Consider the following 19,891-nt stretch of genomic DNA (forward strand, 5'->3'; position numbering starts at 1 on the left):
CAGAGCCATAAACCAAACATCCATATTCCATTCTTGCGCTGATCAAATACATATCAATTTGTTTTAAAGAAGCTCTATCTGCTCCCCAGTCTGTTCCAGCAAGATATCTCCTTATGTTCATTACCTATTTACACTTGTCAATCACCTTATCTACAGGATTCCTGCATGTAAGTCTTCTGTCAAAAAACACAAGAAACTAGGTAATGTATTATGTCTATGAGTGTCCTCACAACTATAGAGACACATGACTGTGTGTGAGCGCTAGGGCGAGAGAGAGGGGTAAAGGAAGAGCTACATATCACGTGAACGCGCCAGTCAGGAAGTGGACTGTGCGCGCACTCATTTCAGGTTTGGCCGGGCGGCGGTGGATTTTATCCTAAACAAAGTAGGACTCACCCGCAGTGCCCTAAAGGGACCACTAAACTAAACAGCTTTTCGATCGTTATCCTTTTGTTTGAATTTCTAGCATAAGTATATTAAAGTTTTCACAAATGGGTCCCGGGTAGAAGAAGGAATATTCCAGAAACACCGTGGGCTACGGGGTTTCGATTGCGGGCAGAACTGTAGCGGCCCGCGGCCGTGAAGGAGCTTAGTATCCGGGAGTAGCAGAAGGAGTCGCCGGCCATTGTGTTTCAGGAAAGGAATTGTCTCCATATTAACACACAGTAAGTCTTCCGTTTTAATGTCAGCATTTATTGCGTTTGTTTAGTAACATGCGGATGTTCGGTGTCACGCGATGTCATGTTTGGTGTTAGTGTGAAATATGTAGCCATATCAACCAGTTTCTTGTCACTTAGCGTTAGCTTGCTGTGGCTAATGACGTTAGCTGCTAAGAGCGTTTGGTTGTTCAACCCGTCCGGCGCTTTACTGGAAGACATTGAGAGGAGATAAGGCGTTGTTATCGATCTGATAAACTGCAGCCATAAAAATTTAATCTGACTTTAAGGTTAAATATTTTTAGTCAGTAAAGCAGGACAGATGAATTTGATAAGTATATAGCCTTACGTTAGTTAAATTAAATCAAAAGTGTATCGTGCATTGTTTCGTCGTGATTATCTAGTTCCTCAGGTAGCGCGTTCGTTTTATTCGTTATTTTCTAATTCCACTCTGTAGGTTGAAAACACACGATCCTGGAGAAATAGCGTCATAGTGCTATGGACATGCTAATGACTATAACCCCTTATACTGACAGACACATGACAGCCCCAAACACGTGTGCCTTAAAATAAACGCACCTCTGCAGTCGGCTGGTTACCTACCCCCGTTACCAGGCTAACAGGTCTGGGCAAGGGCAGCTGAATCGTTAGCTTGCTAGCTAGCTTAATAAACACCACCGTGACGTTAATTTTTTTTTTAAACGTGCTGTGCTGAACGCTGACAAAAATGGCTGAATTAAGCTGTTGTCCTTTGTTTGTCATTTGATTCTCCAAGTTAGCAGGTTGCTGTTGCTATGCTAAGGAAACGAGGAAAGGCTCAACGTCGATTTGGTGTCTCACGTTCTGTTCAGCCGTCTGTTTCCTTTTGTGATACATGTCTTCAGTATTGTTGGAAGTTTTTTCAAACCTGTTCCTAATTGGTTTTAACCAGCGAATCACCCTTCCTCACTGTGTGTGTACACATATGTTTGTGTTATCAAAGTATTATTAAAGGCAGATTGTTATGATTCCCTGAGTCTACCCTGTTAGACCTTATACATATAGATTCTCCTGTCAGATAGTAAACATCTCTTTGCTTTCTTCTTCTGCCTTAGGTCCCCATCCCTTACTTCCTGATTCTGTTCTGGGAGGGTTCAGACCAGTATCATCGCCAAGATAGCCGGGCCAGGCAGGAAGAGGCATACCTCAGATCCAGACCCCAGCAGTGGTAGTGATTCCAGCGACGGGCGGCCTGTGAGTGCCAAGTGCCTGAAGATGGCCAGCAGTGGAGGTAGCAGTGTTGCTGGTAGTGAAACAATGGGCCGACGCGGAGGGGCTCAACAAAGAGGAGGTAATGGCAGGGACAACAGCTCAGACCTGTCCTCCAGTACCAGTAAGAAGAAGCAGAAGGACAGAGCCAACCAGGAGAGCAGGGAGGCCAAGAGGGCAGCAGCAGCTGCCGCAGCGGTAGAAGGGGTCATTCCAGAAGTCAAGAAAGGTGAGTAGGATTAAATGTGTGATGCAATCAGGGTTAGAACCAACCACTATTAATTTGCTGATTATTTGTCATAGTAAGATGATGTTTTAAAAAAAAAAAGAAAAAGCATAAATTGGAACAGCACATTTACATAAGTAAATATAAATAATATAAATATAGCAGATAATTCCACTTGCTGTATATTGCAGTGTATAAGCATATTTTTCCATTATAGTATTATTGTGTTGCTGATTAAATGTGACATTCTTGAGATAAAGAAATGGGTTTAATACATTTACTAAACTTAAAGAATTCACACAAATGTAAATGTAACTTTTATTTGTCTACTAGAAAATGACTGCACCTTTTTAAGTTAAAGTTGCTTTTTTGGTTATTGAACAAGTGCTTGTAGTAGCTGATTGCAGGATAACAAAAGTGCCTGATATAATATGCCATTCCACATTTGCATAGTAAACAGTGTTATTATAGTAGAGGTACAATGTTATGTTTTTTTGCCAAGGGTTGTCACAATTTTCTTAAGTCTGAAACGAGTGAAGATGCAACAAAATCACGCACAGTAGTTTTACTTTCTTTTTTTTGCTACGGAACTGGTTTCTAAATGTTGAATATCTGCCAGTACTGAGTACCAGTCTGGTGTTCTTAAATGAACTGTAATAACGTCAAAGTATGGGTACTTGACATTAGCTCAGTCTACCTTTTGGCAGATAATCTATGCTGATAGTTTTGTTTTGCTGAATATCACTTAAAGGCATTTTGAACAATATGTTTGACTAGGCCACTTGGTCTGTGAACACATCTACACAAGAAGACTGGACTGTGTTTTATTTTTTTCAGTATTATGTTTTGTCAGTAGATAACCACTTTAGGTTTTGTCAGTAGATAACCACTTTACATTGGGTATATCTATCTTTATATTTGTTATATATTGTCTGCCACTAGAGAGTTGCCTGTGTGATACAGTGTTTGTGTTGCTTGTTGTCTTCATGCTGAAGTCCTGTAATTCTAGTTGATCTGTAAGTCCCCTAATCTGGGCAGCCTGGGTTTGTCAAGGTCATGAGAATGCCCTGTCTCTTTCTGCCCCCTCACATCTTCTTCAGTGCTTGCCATGCTCATGTCAACATAATGCTGTACCCGAGAATTAGAGTACACTGCGGTGTGGCTGGTCTGGGAATACAACTCTCACCAGCTGGAAGGGATTGGGTGTTGCTTTTGACCTTTGTAGAGCAATCACAGTACAGAGAGAGAGAGAGGGTGAGAGAAAGTGAAGAAGTGACAGTGGAATAGTTAAGGCTGTCTAGCTGTTGTTGTTTTCAAAGACTACGTCAAAATACAAGTGTCTATGTGATCCATAGCTGACTTTTTTTTTGCCAGCTGTATATCTCTTGCTACTGCTGTTGTTTTTGGAATGGTATTTCGTTTTTACTCATTGGCACAACTTTGACGTCACTATGAAAAATGGTATGTTTGGTTTTCCATATTGGGATATTTTTTCACTTAAATCTATGCAAGACTGTGCACATTGCTTGACAGCATGGTTTCTACAGTACATTGTATTTGTTTATTCGACGTACAGTTTGGGTGGCGCAGATAATTTTAGATGTCCCATCTGTGATTGCTGAGTTTACTGCTTTACTCTGTGTCTTAGTGCTGTGGCCTGACCCACTTGAGCATATCAGAGCAATGGTGCAATGTCCATGGGAATTTGTGGGCAGGTGCATTTCAATGTGTATGCATATATTTTATCAGTGTATTAGAAATGTAGGTATATAAACTATTAGTCTTATAACCTGCCTTTTGTTGGTTATTTGTTGTATTATTATTTGCATTATTTTTGTTCTCTACATCCATATTTTCCAGATTGAGATGAGATTTCTTATTTGATCTTTATAATTTTTCTGCATTGTCAGTAATGTGACACATATACAGTATTTGAATGTATGCTAATGATCATGTTGGAAAGGGAAAGTGCATCTCTGATTTAACATCTATATCTATATGACTGTTTTTTTTTTTTTTTGTTTTGTTTTTAGATGTGTTTGTGGACTGGAAACAGAATGTCAATGAAGTGACTGTCAGATTGCGCTGTGGGGAGGGTGTGCAGAGACTTGAGGACATCAACACAACCTTCACTGATACATACTGCCATGTGTGCTTCCCAGGTAAGTCATAGTAATGTATGTACCAAACTATAACAGAGAAAAACAAATGAACATAAGTAGGTTGAATGTTATTCAAATAGAACCACAAAACAGCACAGTTGTGAATTTAGGTTTAAGCTTTATTGAACTTTGACCCTTAACAGTGTATGTTTTAACTTATGTGTTAAAAGATATGCATTAAAATTCTGTTTTTGCTGCAGTCTAAGCATTAACACTGAGTGCATGTCTACATGCGCTAGTAATGTGTGCATGTTTGCATTTTTCAGATGGACGGCAGTGGAGCTGCCAGTTGCAGGAGGAAATTGAAGCTTCATGTAGCAAAATCCAATACAAGGAAAAGGGAGGCTTTCTGCATATCATCATGCACAAGAAGATTCCCTTTCATAATTGGCCTTCACTTAAGGTGAGTCATGCAATATAAAATAATCCTGTTTATCCTTATATGTGTCTGCAGTAATAAATGTAGTATTCGTGTTTTTGTGATGACATTTGTCGTGTTAGTTGTGACAATAACAATGTGTTCAGATTAGTCTGGCTTTGGTAAATGATTAAATGGTTTTGCTTCTCTCTCTGCTCTGCGTCAGTCAAACAAAAAGGAAAAGGAAAAGGGGGCAACAGCCACAGAGACTAAAAATGACAAGGGGATGGAGATGAAGCCTGTTGCCCTGGAGTCATCAGAAAAATGTAAACTGTCCTTCACGGAGCCACAAATTCAGCCCCAAGCTTCTGCCTCACCTACACACAGCGAGTTGCGACGCAGTAGTAAACCTGAGCGGGGTATCAAGCGCTGTCTGAAAAACAAACCAGCGTGTGACAAGGACACTCCAGACTCTGTAGGGGTGAAAGGTGGAGCTGGAGAAGGCTTTGACATTAGCAAACCGGTTACTGTCATGAGAAGTGATCAGCAGCCCCAGGAGCACACCATCATGCAGATGCCCAAGACCACCAAGGAGGCTATTTTACCAGCCGAGAGAGATGCACACTCTGTCAAACCTAATGGTAAAGTGCCAGTAGAGCACCTGCCCGCTGGTCGGACCCTGCAATGTAAGGATGGAGACAACAGAGCAGAGACACTTGGCAGTGGTCAGGAGCAGAAAATTGAAGTTGTTGCTGATGCTGCTGCTGATACTGCTGCTGCAAGGGGCAACACTCAGGTGAGAAAAGTTGTGGCCATGTAATTGTTTATCTGAGAACTCCATCTTGGTTTTCTTCTAGACTGTTGAAAGTTTATAGTCAAAATATGAGTGTTCCTTATTTTTTGTTTCAGTAATGTACCTGAACACTAGACGTTATTGCCTGAATCTTAGATGGCTTAGAATTTGAAGTAAATTCTTGAGACAAATCACAGTTTGATAATTTTCTCAAAGCATACAGCACTGTGGTTAATGAAATGACAGCCAACACAACCATCTGGCCTGCGTGGGCTCTGTCTTTAAAGTTTTCCCCAGAGCTTAGAAGATATTTATTTATTTTTTTAGACACACACTTAATGCCTCTCTCTTCAAACAAACTCCTTGGCTGTGTTGGTTGTGAACATGTCAAGAGTGTGCTCACACCACAGCTTACCTGATGAAGAGCAGTGAACCAGACAAGAGGATAACTGTAGTGTAGTGAGGTGCATTTACAGCATCTAGTGTCAAACAGATGCTCCAACTCTCACTGGCAAAACTGATAATGTACTGTACACTGACCTGGTCTGAACACGAATCACGTTCTCTGCTTTCCTTTTCATAACTGCAATGAGGGAGTTGAGTCCATTGCTCCTAGCTGTTCACTTCATCTCCAGTACGTTTGAGGGAGTAAATATTCTTCTGGAGGAGAAGAGGTAAAGCTTAGCATGTTTTTCTGATTCAGGTGGCAGAGAAGCGAAGCCAGCCTTCAGACCGATATGGAGCAACAGCACATGGCAGTGAAAGTCAACCAGCAGCTCCTGTCAACACCGGTGACTGTCTCACACCTATCACCTTTAGCAATGATGTGGACTCAGCTTCTCCTGAAATGTCAGGAGATAGAACAGACTCTGAGTCAGAGAAAAAGCCTGTTGAGCAAGAATTGGAGCAGGATACTCTGATCTGCCAGCAGTTAGGTTTAGGAGAGGCCATACCTGTACAGGTGCAAGGCTTGCCACCCAGTTTAACCCAGAGCCAAGGTATCTGTGATGGAGAGGAGAAGCGGGACCAGTCAAAGGAGGAGCCTTCTCTTGAAATTATGCAACAAGAAGGTGAGTGGAGAAGATTTTAAGAATGCAGAAGGCCTTAGGGATGGATTATCATACAAATAATTATGTTAAAATTGTTACTGTTTGATTGTACATAAACTATTGTCTGTGTGCTTACATTTTAAAATACCTTTCCATTGTTAGTAGAAAAACAACTGGAGCATCCCAATTTTCAACATCTTCTAAACCTTTGAGCCTGGTTTTCCAGATTTACACCCAGTTTATCTGTATGCAATGTATGTAGATAGATTAAGCAATAACAAAGTACTGTAAAAAAAACAGGTTTGATTTATGCAACTCATTTTATGTGCACTCACTAAATTAATCTGTTAAATATGATTTTTTTTTTTTTTTTTTTTTTTTACCTGTGATAACTTTCACAGCGCCAGAGCCAATGGTTAACTTACAATTTGTGAAGAATGATTCATACGAGAAGGGCACGGACCTGATGGTGGTTAATGTTTACATGAAGGGAATTTGCCGGGACACAGCCAGGGTAATTTTCAGGGAACAGGACTTCACCCTCATCTTTCAGACAAGGTAATCACTGTAGCTACAAATAAAGCATGGTTGACATGTTTATTGTCTTGAAGAAACGAGTAAATGCCTGATGTCTATGTTTGTTCTTTTACAGTGATGCTAACTTTCTGCGGCTTCATTCAGACTGTGGACCAAATACAGTCTTCAAGTGGCAAGTCAAACTCAGGTAACTGTTGCTATCATTATAGTATTTAAATAAGCAGTTGGAGAAAGCAGTGATTTTGTGTTTCTAATGTAGTTTTGAGCACTAACTGCACAAGTTTTAAGTGTCTTTAACCTAATTCATGTTTTAAAATAAATAAAACAACTTACGTTTTAGTGGGTCAGCGATGATTACAGACTGGTGTTGATATATTTCACCTCCTTCCTACTTAATCTGACCTGTCTACATTCATCTCTTCTGTGCTTCAGGAACCTGATCCAGCCTGAGCAGTGCAGATACTCCTTCACCCCGTCCCGTCTGGACATCACCCTCAAGAAGAGACACAGCCAGCGCTGGGGTGGTCTGGAGGCCCATGCCCCACAAGGTCTGCTGCCAGGTTTCTAAATCTAGTTTTTTAATGTTTTAATGTGTGGTGAAATACCACATTGCATCATCATCACACAATCACAAACATAAGCTTGTATGCTCCCATGGATGTGTGTTGGATGTTATTTTTTTCAACCTCTCAGTTACAGGAATTTGAACTCTGTAACTTAGCCAGTAAGTCGATATGAGTGCCACTCTGAACTATCTAGTAGACATAGGCCTGGTTCCCTTGACCACATAACAGAAAAACTAGAAAAAGAAGGCACCACTGCTATCCACATAACTGTGTAAAAATTGTTTAATTTTGGAAAACCAGACCTTCACTCTTCACTGCATCTGCCATTTTCCTCTTTGCAGCTGCTCAGTTACACTGCGTGTCACCACAAACGGCTACGTCACCAGATTCACCTAATTGATAAATACATTCATTACCAACTATTTTAATAATCGAATTTTATCAATATCGATTAAGTACTGCAACCCTAATTTTCATTAAAGATAGCATGAAATAGCACTCCTCTATCTTGGGAACTTCCAAGGAAGTTATATGGAAATGACTAATCTGCAAAATAAATCACTACCAAGACTTTATGTCATCACAGCAAAAATATGGAATTCGTGACTGTGTAAAGAACAAAAACCTTGTCTCCACTTTAATAAGCTATAATATTCTGATTCCAAATTGCAGGAATGTAATATTTTTCAGGTGTACACCATAATGAAAAGTGTATTATGTGTCATCCACCACAGACTATTAATACTGATGTCCAGTGCTACCCAGTTGCTCCATGTTGACCTTTATTTTCTAACCACAAGCTCCATCCTCCTCTGTTTAAGGTGCAGTGGGTGGCGCCAAGGTTGCTGTGCCCTCCAGCCCTGCCTGCATGGAGAAAAGCCAGCCAGGCAGCAGTCAACACAGCCTCCCAGCCAAGGAGGAGCCACCGAGGCTTGGGGAGGAGAAACCCAAGGCCCCTAAGGCCTCATCCAGAGTAGAGGATGGTGGTCTGGATACTGTGGCCCCTCGCACAGTCTCTGAGCATGTTGCTATCCCCAAACCAGAGCCAACTGTTACCACGGTGAGTCAAAGATTAAATACTTATAGAAACTGAAGAGATGAGCCTGAGGATAATGCTCTTGTCCAGTCCAGACATATATATATATATATATATATATATATATATATATATATATATATATATGGAATGTTTGGACAGTTGTTCAACCAAACTATTAAAGATATTTTGTACTGCAGTTAAGATGAAATTCAGATTGGTCTAATTAGTGCATTCTGTAAATGTTTCCTGTGTCAGCCTAAGCCTACATGCATGGTGCAACCTATGACCCATGCACCACCTGCCAGCAGTGAGCGCCATGAGGAAGAAGAAGAGAAGAAGGTGTGCCTGCCTGGTTTTACAGGATTGGTCAACCTTGGCAACACCTGCTTCATGAACAGTGTTATCCAATCCCTCTCCAACACCAGGGAACTCAGGGATTACTTCCATGGTAAATAGTGTATTTGACTATGTTCAACTTTGAATAAAGGAAAAAATAAAATAGCTTTAACTCCTAATGCTGACTATATGTAGTTGGTCAGGAATCTATTAATGTTGCTCAGAAATAAAACTGTGTTTTATTAGTGCTTTGGTACACAGGTAGATGATGCTATGATAATTATTGCCAGATTAGATCTGCTTATATTGTCTGCATCTACTTGCAGACTGTCTGAGAGACTGAAAATATGGTCACAAATGTGGTGCCAAATGGCCCATAGGGGTAAATTTCAATAGGACCTGGCAACTGCACTCTTCTGCAATTTAAGCATTTAAAACAGTTGAATAATTTCTGCAAAATCAAGGTGACTTAGTTTTGTTAATTTAAGGTATTTAGCCAAAAATGTTAGAATAGAACCAGAGAAAATAGAAAATTTATATTGTAAACACAAGGATGAGTCATTCATGCAACACATACTGAAGCCTATACATTCGAAATAACAAAGGTTTGTCTGAAATATTACTACTTAATGTGTTTGAAGAGTCTTGATTGTCTCATTTTTTTCACTGTTGTCCACATAAGCTCATTCTAAGAGAATTTCTGTTTTACTAGGATCATTCTCCATGTGCTATTCCATGTTGCTATTTGTCCATCTGTGTCTAAGTGACCAGTGACTGCTGTGTTTGATGTGTGGTTCCATTATCTCATGTCTGTTATCTGTGCCCCTGCAGATCGAGCATTTGAGGCAGAAATCAACTGTAATAATCCATTGGGAACAGGAGGGAGGCTAGCCATTGGTTTTGCTGTGCTGCTTAGGGCCCTCTGGAAGGGCACACACCACGCCTTCCAACCCTCAAAACTCAAGGTAGGTGAGCAGCACCCTGAGATTTTCTGGATGTCAAATATATACTAAGTCTTTCTCTTTCTGCAGCTTATCTAAGATGTATTTCACTTTATGTAACTAATAATTAATCCCGTTTTGGGCTGCATTGATCAAATATTTAATTTTCTATTTTCCCTCAGGGGAACTGGTTAATATTGTTCAATGCAACAGAAACAATATGATCAGTTTTTTAATTTCCTTTCATTTTACATTTTGTTTCTCTTTGTAACCTCATAGGCAATTGTGGCCAGTAAAGCCAGTCAGTTTACAGGCTACGCCCAGCACGATGCCCAGGAGTTCATGGCTTTCCTGCTGGATGGGCTCCATGAGGACTTGAACCGTATCCAGAATAAGCCGTACACAGAGACGGTTGACTCTGATGGACGGCTGGATGAAGTAGGTGGTTTTTCTTTGACTTGTTATGCTTTGGAAGACTGCCAGGAATGCATCACTGTTGGTGCTGTGATTAGTGATGTATTTCGGTCAGTTTATACTGTTCAGAGCTTGGCCTGATATGTTTTTACTATTTAATTACTATGCAGGACACCAACAAAGTAAAAGAAACATCTTTTTAAGGGCAGCTGTATTTTCTCATACAATGCAGTCAAAGCTTGGCCTGATGTGTTTTGTCTCTTGGTGCAGGTGGTAGCAGAGGAAGCATGGCAGAGGCACAAGATGAGGAATGACTCCTTTATAGTTGACCTCTTCCAAGGCCAATTCAAATCCAAGCTTGTTTGCCCCATATGCTCCAAGGTAACACAGTTACTTTCCACAAAATATGTTACTGTATTTCATGTAAATGCTTTTAAATTGTTTTGCCTTATAACAAACTTGTATTAACTAACCTATTGCCTTTAACCCTCTCTTCACTTCTGTGTGTTCTTCAGGTGTCTATCACCTTTGATCCTTTCCTCTACTTGCCAGTCCCATTGCCCCAGAAACAAAAGGTGCTCTCAGTTTTCTACTTTGCTAAGGAACCTCATAAAAAACCCATTAAGGTAAGATCAGGTAATTGCTTTATAATTTCAACTTAAATAGTTCATACTACTGTCATTAAACAATATAATGCAGAAATGTTTTGAGCTGTTGTTGCTTTGTTTTGAGAAAATATAAACATATCTCATATGTAATAAACCCCTTAATGTCGCCAGTTTTTGGTGAGTGTGAGCAAGGAAAACTCTAGCACTGCTGAGGTGCTTGAATCCATCTCCAGGAGCGTAAGGATTAAACCAGAGAATCTCAGACTTGCAGAGGTTAGATATTTAAAATATTTATAATTTCATAGTGTGGCAGGTTCTGAAGATTAGACTGAAAATTGGATTTCAATTCTCTCAGGTGGGGAAGAATCGTTTCCAGCGCATGTTACTGCCATCCCATTCTCTGGACACAGTGTCCTCCTCTGACATGTTGTTCTGCTTTGAGGTGCTCTCTAAAGAACTGGCCAAAGAGAGAGTGGTATTGCTCAGAGTGCAACAGGTAATAAAACCTAGGTCTTTACAGTGCATTTTGGATATGTTACTGTTAATAGATATTGAAAGGGCTGTATTTGCCCTCTGTTTGCCCTTTAGAAACTCCAGGTCCCTAACATCCCCATCTCAAAGTGTGCTGCTTGCCTGAAACCTCCAGGGACTGAGGAAGACAAGCTGAAACGGTGCACTCGCTGCTATCGTGTGGGCTACTGCAATCAGTGAGTTGGTTACAGTCAGAGCCATGGATGCCAATACATATGTAGTTTTGATCTTAAGTTTAATCCATGAACTCTTGTGTTCTCATCTTACCAGAGTATGCCAGAAGACCCACTGGCCCAGTCACAAGGGTCTGTGTCGACCCAACACAGAAAATGTGGGTCTGCCCTTCCTGGTGAGCGTGCCAGAGTCCCGACTCACCTATGCCCGGCTGAGCCAGCTCCTAGAGGGTTATTCCAGGTACATTGTCTAACTTGCCCTTGGTGCTCCTTATTTAAAATTTATGATGGTACACACATAATTGTTAGGACTACTTAGAAAGATATTTTGTGTGATTCATCTATGTAAATAGCCCTTTTGAGCCATATACCTACTTAGGTAAATGGGAGGGTAATTTTACATATTGCATTCAATCTACCATGAAGTTTGAGGAACTGTGGACAGCATCAGCTTTTCATACCCAGGCAGATAGTGGAAGAAAAATGTAGCTCAAAATAATTAGTTTCTAGTCTAGTTTATATAATGGTGTATATTTGAAGAAGAAAGATTAGCATGCATTAGTTCATGTCTGTTTATGGAATATCTCCAAAATGTGATAAGTTTTCTCTCTCTATGCAGGTTCTCTGTCAACGTGTTCCAGCCTCCTTTCCAGTCAGGTAGGACATCACCTGAAACGTCCCAGGGCCGGGTAGACCTCCCCCCAATGCCAGCAGGCTCTCCTGAGGGTCTTGGGTCTGGGGATGAGGCCATTGGAGGTGGCAGTACTATAGGAGCAGGTGATATGGAACTGGAGAGTCAGTCTCTGGGTCCTGGATCCCAGAGAGAGTGTGCTCAAGCCTCAGCCCTCCACTCTCTGGAGTCTGATTCCCTCTCCTCCTCCCAGACCTCACTCTCCACCACACAGACTGCAGACTCAGGATTCTCTGAGCCAGTCTCTACAACGTCCTGCTACTCCCTGGATCCTCATGCTGAGAAAGAGACATCCTGTGAAAAGGCTGTACGGCCAGAAGGTGATAAGACAATGTTCAAATGCCCCCCCCCCCCCATTTCCTTTTGCATCACCTAATTTGTCCTTCTTACCACTTTTTGCAGCTGCAGTAACAGGGTATCAGCATCCAATTGAATCAGCATCGGGTCATGCCAGTCAGTTCCACATATCTCTGGTGGACTCTAACAGTAAAGAACAGAGGCTGGATGAGAGAGGTACAACCAGAATTCTCATCAGTACTGATATTTAGTTCAATTCATAGTCATCCTTATTTGGTGGAGTTTGGTGTATGTTAAGTCTTTTTTTGTAGCTGTCAGAGAAATGTTGATTTATTGTATATTAATGTCTTAATATATTTTGCATCTTTCGTTGCCTAAAATTGTACAGTGCATTTTTCTGTGTGTACTGTTAAAGAAATTCAAACACGCCTGTGTTTTCTCTCTTTTCTTCTTCTGCAGAGGAAGTGTTGGCAGATCTCCCTGAGGATGCGACCCTGGAGCTGGTGTGGAAAAACAACGAGCGTCTGAAGGAATACGTCCTGGTCAGCTCCAAGGAGCTTGAGTATGAGGAGGACCCTGGCTCTCTGAGTGAGACAGCCAGAGCTGGGCACTTTACCCTAGAACAGTGCCTCAACCTCTTTACCAAGCCAGAGGTGCTGGCACCAGAGGAGGCATGGTAGGAATCTTACTCAGATATAATCATTTAAAATGATGCAACATTGTTTTTTTTTTTCCCATCTTTTTCATTCTAGTTTTGGGAGCCAAAAATTGAGGTGTGTTGGCATGTGATAACTGGCCAATGTAACTGAAATGTTCATATTATGGCTCCAGCTCACAAACTACTATACATCTGTGTTTTTTTTCCCTTATTGAAGCAACAGTATGGAACTATTGCCAATCAACTTAGGGGCAGCTTGGTACTGTCTGTCTGACCAATGCACTACAGTCATGCACACACAAAAATAGACACATGTCAAAACATGACCTGGGTTCTGTCTCTTTTTAAGTACCTGTTATATATATTTTATTTGGTTATGTGTATCAAACTTCTTTCAACATTTTAATACGTTTTTTTTTTTTTTTTTTTTTAAAAGGTACTGTCCAAAGTGCCAGCAGCACCGTGAGGCCTCCAAGCAGCTGCTGCTATGGCGTCTGCCCAATGTCCTGATCATCCAACTCAAACGCTTCTCCTTCAGGAGCTTCATCTGGAGGGATAAGATCAACGACATGGTTGACTTTCCTGTCAGGTGAGCACACACTAAAGAGTTGTTGTACATATCCATATGCACCACCTATCCATCTGTCTGTTCTACTGAACGACTTAATTATATGTCTTTTAATATAAACATGTCAGTGATTAAAGCCTGATGCAGGAATTTGATCACTATGGTCACTGTTTCTGTTGTCTTTTTCTAGGAATCTGGATCTGAGCAAGTTCTGTATTGGCCAGAAGGATGAGATGCAACAGCCCCCAATCTATGACTTATATGCAGTCATTAACCATTATGGGGGAATGATAGGAGGCCACTACACAGCCTATGCTCGCCTACCAAGTGACAAGAACAGTCAGCGCAGTGACGTGGGTGAGTGTGCAGTCAATAAGGTTTTTGCCACACATACATATTTCAGACAAGTTGTTCCCTTCCGCCTACCACCTTCTTGCCAACCTCTTGAGCTCTACCTATCTGTTCTCCCTTGCCTGTAGGTTGGCGTCTTTTTGATGACAGCACTGTCACGATGGTGGAAGAGAGTCAGGTGGTGACACGCTACGCCTACGTTCTGTTCTACCGACGGCGAAACTCCCCTGTGGAAAGGCCGCCGCGCTTCCTCAGGCCTGTAGGAGCTGAGTCGCCCACTGCTGCTGGAGCTAATGCCAGCCAGGTGAGGGTGCAAAATACTGAATTCCTATGTCTACACACAATGTAAAAGTTTCACATTAGTTAAAATCTAATTCTTGCCTGCTGCACTTCAAAAGTTCTAATGTCCTCACATTTTAAACTAGACATTTTTACCCCTTAACTCAAGAGTTCATACTGTTAATTTTCAGGATTTCACATGGGACATGGATCTTGTTCTGCACACTTGTGGTGATCAGGTTTCAATTTGACAGGTTAATAAAGGCAACACTAGCTGTTTAAAGTTCTTGTAGTAGTGTTGTAGTGTAGTCTAGGGTTATACTTGGAGGATGAACAAAGGGGTTAGGTTGGACTGAAGTCGGATAATATCCTAATCACTGTATCACGGTTAATGTAATGAATGTGTTGCTGTCCACTGAGTATTTACTTAAAATAGATAAAAATACTTAAATGCAAAATCCAATCACACTGTGGGACAAAATTGCAAATTTGTCCTCCAGTGACTAGGAATTATCATGATTCACCTAGGACACACACCTAGGAGACATGATTGTATGCCTGACTGGCACGAGCACTTGTCAAGACTAAATAAAAGGAGACACACCTAGGATTGACACATTGTTGAATCATGATAATTCCTAGGTGTGTTTCCTAGGTGTGTTTCCTTTTATTTAGTCTTGACAAGTGCTTGTGCCCTGAGATGCTTTATAAACCCACTGGGCTTGATTTATTAAGAGCCTTTACTCAGATAGTCTGTTAATTTCAACTCAGCAAAGCTCAGGAGTCAGGGAGCATTAGCATCTGGTGACATAGTTTTCAGGAGCTTTAGTGGAGTGCACAGAAAAAATTAGAATACGACTTCTTGCCATCTGCTACTCTGAAGGTCCATTTTCAGTTCTGTATCCAGATGGGGATCGTCTTTGCATGCCAAAAATTAAAGAAATGCAGCATTGTGGTGTTACAGTTCTCTTTTGTTGCCTCGGTTGTTAGTTGCAACATTTCAATGCTTATAATGAAAGAGTGTGTGAGAATGAGTGTGTGTTATTCTATGGTCTAAAAGAAAATCGTTCTTAGTATAAAAACACACTGTTGTTTAATGCAACTTTTTCTTACTTTAAAAATACTGTAGTGATATTTTAAATCAACAAGAAAAACTATCCTTTCCCTTTATCTCAGAGGTAGTGTTATTTATTGTACTGGAAATCATTTGTAAAAACCCCATGGTAAAAATTTTACCACGGGGTTTGCAGAAAAGGACTTGGAGAGCACAGTTTCCTTGTATTTTTGATGTATTCAACTGTTTTACTTCTAAATAATGGGAATTTCCTCCATGCCTGTACATCCTATTTCTGAAAGGCAAAGCTCTCAGGCTGTGTCATGTCATCCTTAAGCAGAGAAGACATGTCAGATTGCTGTAATAAGCACAGTTTTTTGGAAACTGAGATAGATCAGCTGAATGGGTCTGTTTACAGTCATAGTATTTGTTAGACCACGACTTTTAGCAGAAGCTGACACCGGTTTCCGCCAATCGCAGGCCTCTCTAATATGGCGGGAACTGGAGGAGGAAGAAGAGGGGCTTGATGAAGGTCCGCATGGACTGTTTCGATCTGCTCTGCGGAGGCGGCAAACACCAGGGAACAGAGATGAGGAAGATGAAGATAGAACTGAGGGATCGGTGCGACGGCACCGCAGGCAGTGGATGTCGGACTATCCCGACGATGACTGTGTACGATATTTTGTTCTGGGCACACTGACTGCAGTGTTTGCTCTGTTTGTCAATTTAGTCTATCCTCTTTTTTACAAAGTCAGCTGGACCTAAGCATGGTTGGTTGGTGACTTGCTTTTGCTACAACATCCAGAAATCTGAATGTGATGTTCAAACAAAGAGGGGTCATATAAAAACCAGAGGGTGCAGTTTGAGTTTCCATACTTTTTAAAAACTGAGTTAGTCATCCATCCATCTTGGGGTAATGAAATGGGTCTTCATTTTATTACACTGCAATACTTGAAGTGTATGTATAACTTTAGATGACTTAACCCTTTAACATATGTTTACCACTACTTTAGTGCTGAGTAAGACTGTACACTGTACACTGAAAGCAACATGAAAAGGCTTTTTCATAATGCAGAATCCTTGAATTTATAGCTGCAGCCAGGTGGCCCATCTGCCCATAGTGTTGGTTCAAGTGTAAAATATTCACTACATCACCTCTGTGCATTTTTTTTTTTTTTGGACTCTTGCTTCCAATGTATGTGAACTTTTTTGGGTTTTAGTGTCACATTGCTGTTTTCAGATGATCAGCTATGACAGCCTTAATCACCTACATCTGTTTATGGAACCTGTGAGGCAAGGTTCATTTTGCACTTTGAAACAGTTTGACAAAAATAATCTTAAAATGTGGTTGAAAGCTGTTGAAAAGGTAATAGACTGGCCTTTTATTTGTTATATAGTAAAGATTCTAGCACAGAAAGAAACGTGACAGAGAGAAGCCATTGATACAGGCCTTTAGTTTTTATTGCACTATACTTTTGAAGAAGATAAAATCACAGTATGAATGCATTATTAGGTACAGTGAGTACTTTCTGTTATTTGTGTGTCTAATTGTTGTCGCCTTGTCCATTTCCTTAAATGGAATAGAAACTGATTTGGGGGCCTTACAATTGCTGTTCACCCACCATCAGTCCTCTCTTTCAGCAAATGTACTGTAGTACACTGTAATATGTGTTGTGTTTTTTGTTTTTTTTTTCGTTTTTTTTTCTTCCCCCTTATATGTATTTTTGTTTTTTGTTGAAATGTCTGTCCTAACCTGTTGTAGTTCCGTTTTTATGTAATGTTGTTAAGCCATAGCCAGATTTGAAACTCTCAGGAAGAACAGTAGTCCATAGTGATATGTTGCTTTGGGTCTTTTTTTTTTTTTTTTTTAAATCCTGCATTTGAAAGTCACTGACGATGCAGTGTGTTCACAGCCCAGAAACTGGAGGTTACTGTTTGTTTCTGAATGTAAAGATGTTACTTTGAATGAAGACACTTTTGGAGGTAGAAAACATTACATTTAAATTGAATGCAATTAAATTAATAGTTATCATCTAACTTCAAATTATTTAAATATATTTGCTTGAAGTGCTATATTATTATTTACTGATGCTTTTAAGTTAAAATTCAGAATTAACCATTTTCAGTCTTTTGCACTTAGTCTCCAGACTGTCTTTAGATTATTTCTTTGGTCTGCAGTTCAAGGCAGTATAGTGTGTCTGCCTTAAGCTCAACTCAGAGCAGCATCATGTGTATGATCGACTCAGATATATAAAGTCAATTTTTTAAATCCGCACAGCACACACTTCTGTGCTGATGTACCCGATATAAACACGTGAAGAGGGTTCAACAGATATTTTAAAACTCTAGATATAGAGTTCACATTGAATTTTAGAGGAGTTTCAGCACAATCTTTGCTGTTTTGCGTTTAATTTGACTGTATTTCAATGGATCAGACTACAGGACAAAACTATTTGTCTCGTCTGCTATAAGGGCAATTTAGAAAAAGTAATGGTGACTTTTGTTAGGAAATAATTTTAAGGTCTGCGTGTCTGTAATTTGCTTTAAATTACTGATTAAAATCATTGCAAGTACTGTACCTAAAATTACCTTTTCTGCAATAATGTATCTGGATACCTCCATCTCAGTGCTGCTTTCTAGTACTGTAAAACATTACAATCCTTTTGGAAATAAAATTTCCACCAGACTTTTTATGTATATTATTTAAGTCATATTATATCCTCACAGCTTTCTCCGAGCAGGTTAAATCACCCAGAATAAAAAACCAGCATGCTTTATTTTTAACATTGGTTTATTTTACAGGCTGCTAGCCAGTCACTATTTGGGACAGACCTGGACCATGAAGGACCACCAACGCTGACTCCAGAGGTGCCCTCTGACCTCTTCGCCCACTCTGGAGAGTGTGCAACGCCATCCTACAGCAACATGGAGGAGGTGGACTAGTCATGAGAAGGTCTGAGGAAATCTAGAGCAGAGCTGGTCATCCAGGAATGTCCCAGGTGGAAACTATTCCTCAGCTAAGGACATATTCATGCTCATTACTTACACAGGCCCCTGACTCAGGTGTCTGAAATAATGGTGCAATGCTATAAGATCTAGGTGTGTTCTGTAAGGGTTCAACTGCAGTCGACCTTCAGATGCACATTTAGATGTGTACTCAGTCCTAACTAGGCACACGCACACACACCGCTATACTCATTAATAACCTTACCAATGATAAAGACTTAGTAAGTTGTATATGTAATTATATTCGTTTAGTGCATATAGTAACACAAACAGAAGTTAATACACTTCTGACATCTCAGAGCTCCCGTTAGCAGCTCCTGGTAAAGCTGCTGCTAAAATAGTTCATTGTCTCATACCTAGCAGAGTTCAGTGGAGTTGCTGCCAGGCCTCCATGCACCAACGCCCTTGTGGTCTGGTTTCAAGCTAAAAAACTCAGTTAAGCTGACCTGTAAAACCTGAATAACTCAGTTAAGCTGACTTGTAAAACCTGAATACTCTGGTTAAACTGGCAGCCAATTTATTAGAATACATTTTGAGATTTTGAGTGAAGGTTGTTGTAATCTGTCTAAATCTGTTTTGTTTTAGTTTTGATGTATAGCCTGGATTATTTCTGTGGCAGGGTGTTTCGTAACCTGAATTGCAATAGTAGCAACTCATTGACAGAGCAGCTTGAGAGAGAGATGGCTGATGACCGAGAGTCAGACGCTATTTCTTTTTTTTTTTTTCCCTTTGTAGATTTTATTTGGCTTGCATTGCTTTACTGTTTTGTTTCTGTTTTTTTTTTTTTTTTTTAGGTATTCAGTCCTGTGGATACAATTGTCATTGGCTTCAGTATGTGCATGTCCATTCAGACTTTAACCTCCCTCCTCTTCAAACATTGCTAGGTTTCATTCTCTGTTTTGTTGTCCGGAGTTGTCCAGTGTCACCGCTACCTTTGTAATGGACTGTGTATATAAAGTGGGGATCATTAAGAATGCTGCTGTGGATACATAAGAATGGTTAATATAAATAAAAACAGTTTGGGAATTGTTGACATTATTTCTTAATATGTTAATACTACACTTGTTTTTTTTAAATGCACAATTTATTACAATGTGGGTGTTATTACCAGCAAAACTACTGCCAGCAGTAATATTCTAGCATTTTTAAATTATACAGAATTCAGTTTTAAAACTTTTCATAGATCATAATGAGCTCAAACCAAAAATTTGACTAAGGAGGCTGTCTAAGGAGGGAGAAACGGTGAACCAGTGACAGGTTCATGGGCACCCAAGGCTCACATGATGAGGTTGAGCTACTGTAGATTAAAATTTTAGGTTTCATTCATCCTTTTCCAAATATTCAATTTTC

General features: G+C 40.2%; 1 protein-coding gene across 7 annotated transcripts; it reads left to right on the forward strand.

The window, feature by feature from the left end:
• The first annotated feature begins 323 nt into the window (after positions 1–323).
• Positions 324–19,567, forward strand: usp19 (ubiquitin specific peptidase 19). 7 transcript variants are annotated; one of them, XM_026332125.1, is made up of 26 exons: positions 324–665; positions 1,751–2,133; positions 4,164–4,292; positions 4,559–4,695; positions 4,877–5,446; positions 6,147–6,513; positions 6,894–7,050; positions 7,145–7,216; positions 7,462–7,589; positions 8,417–8,655; positions 8,890–9,082; positions 9,802–9,935; positions 10,191–10,349; positions 10,596–10,706; positions 10,841–10,951; positions 11,105–11,206; positions 11,289–11,429; positions 11,522–11,640; positions 11,735–11,878; positions 12,257–12,648; positions 12,731–12,841; positions 13,085–13,301; positions 13,720–13,872; positions 14,042–14,208; positions 14,331–14,506; positions 18,338–19,567. In XM_026332125.1, exons 2-26 carry the CDS (start codon positions 1,911–1,913, stop codon positions 18,476–18,478), a joined length of 4,593 nt encoding a protein of 1,530 aa, XP_026187910.1. In that variant the 5' UTR covers positions 324–665; positions 1,751–1,910; the 3' UTR covers positions 18,479–19,567. The 7 variants fall into 7 exon arrangements, with proteins under 7 accessions (XP_026187910.1, XP_026187911.1, XP_026187905.1 ...); XM_026332126.1 differs by having other exon boundaries at positions 7,462–7,577; positions 18,338–18,478; XM_026332120.1 differs by lacking the exon at positions 18,338–19,567 and adding an exon at positions 16,016–18,259.
• The last annotated feature ends 324 nt before the right edge of the window (positions 19,568–19,891 follow it).

This window comes from Mastacembelus armatus, chromosome 7 (assembly GCF_900324485.2).
Source record: "Mastacembelus armatus chromosome 7, fMasArm1.2, whole genome shotgun sequence".
Taxonomy (NCBI): Eukaryota; Metazoa; Chordata; class Actinopteri; order Synbranchiformes; family Mastacembelidae; genus Mastacembelus; species Mastacembelus armatus.

Bases quoted from the DNA above. Each gene is read 5' to 3' on its own strand.
- usp19 (XM_026332120.1), top strand. From the start codon at position 1,911: ATGGCCAGCAGTGGAGGTAGCAGTGTTGCTGGTAGTGAAACAATGGGC. The intron at 13,873-14,041 runs GTGAGCACACAC...GTCTTTTTCTAG, and splicing joins ATGGTTGACTTTCCTGTCAG to GAATCTGGATCTGAGCAAGT. The intron at 14,507-16,015 runs GTGAGGGTGCAA...CGCCAATCGCAG, and splicing joins CTGGAGCTAATGCCAGCCAG to GCCTCTCTAATATGGCGGGA.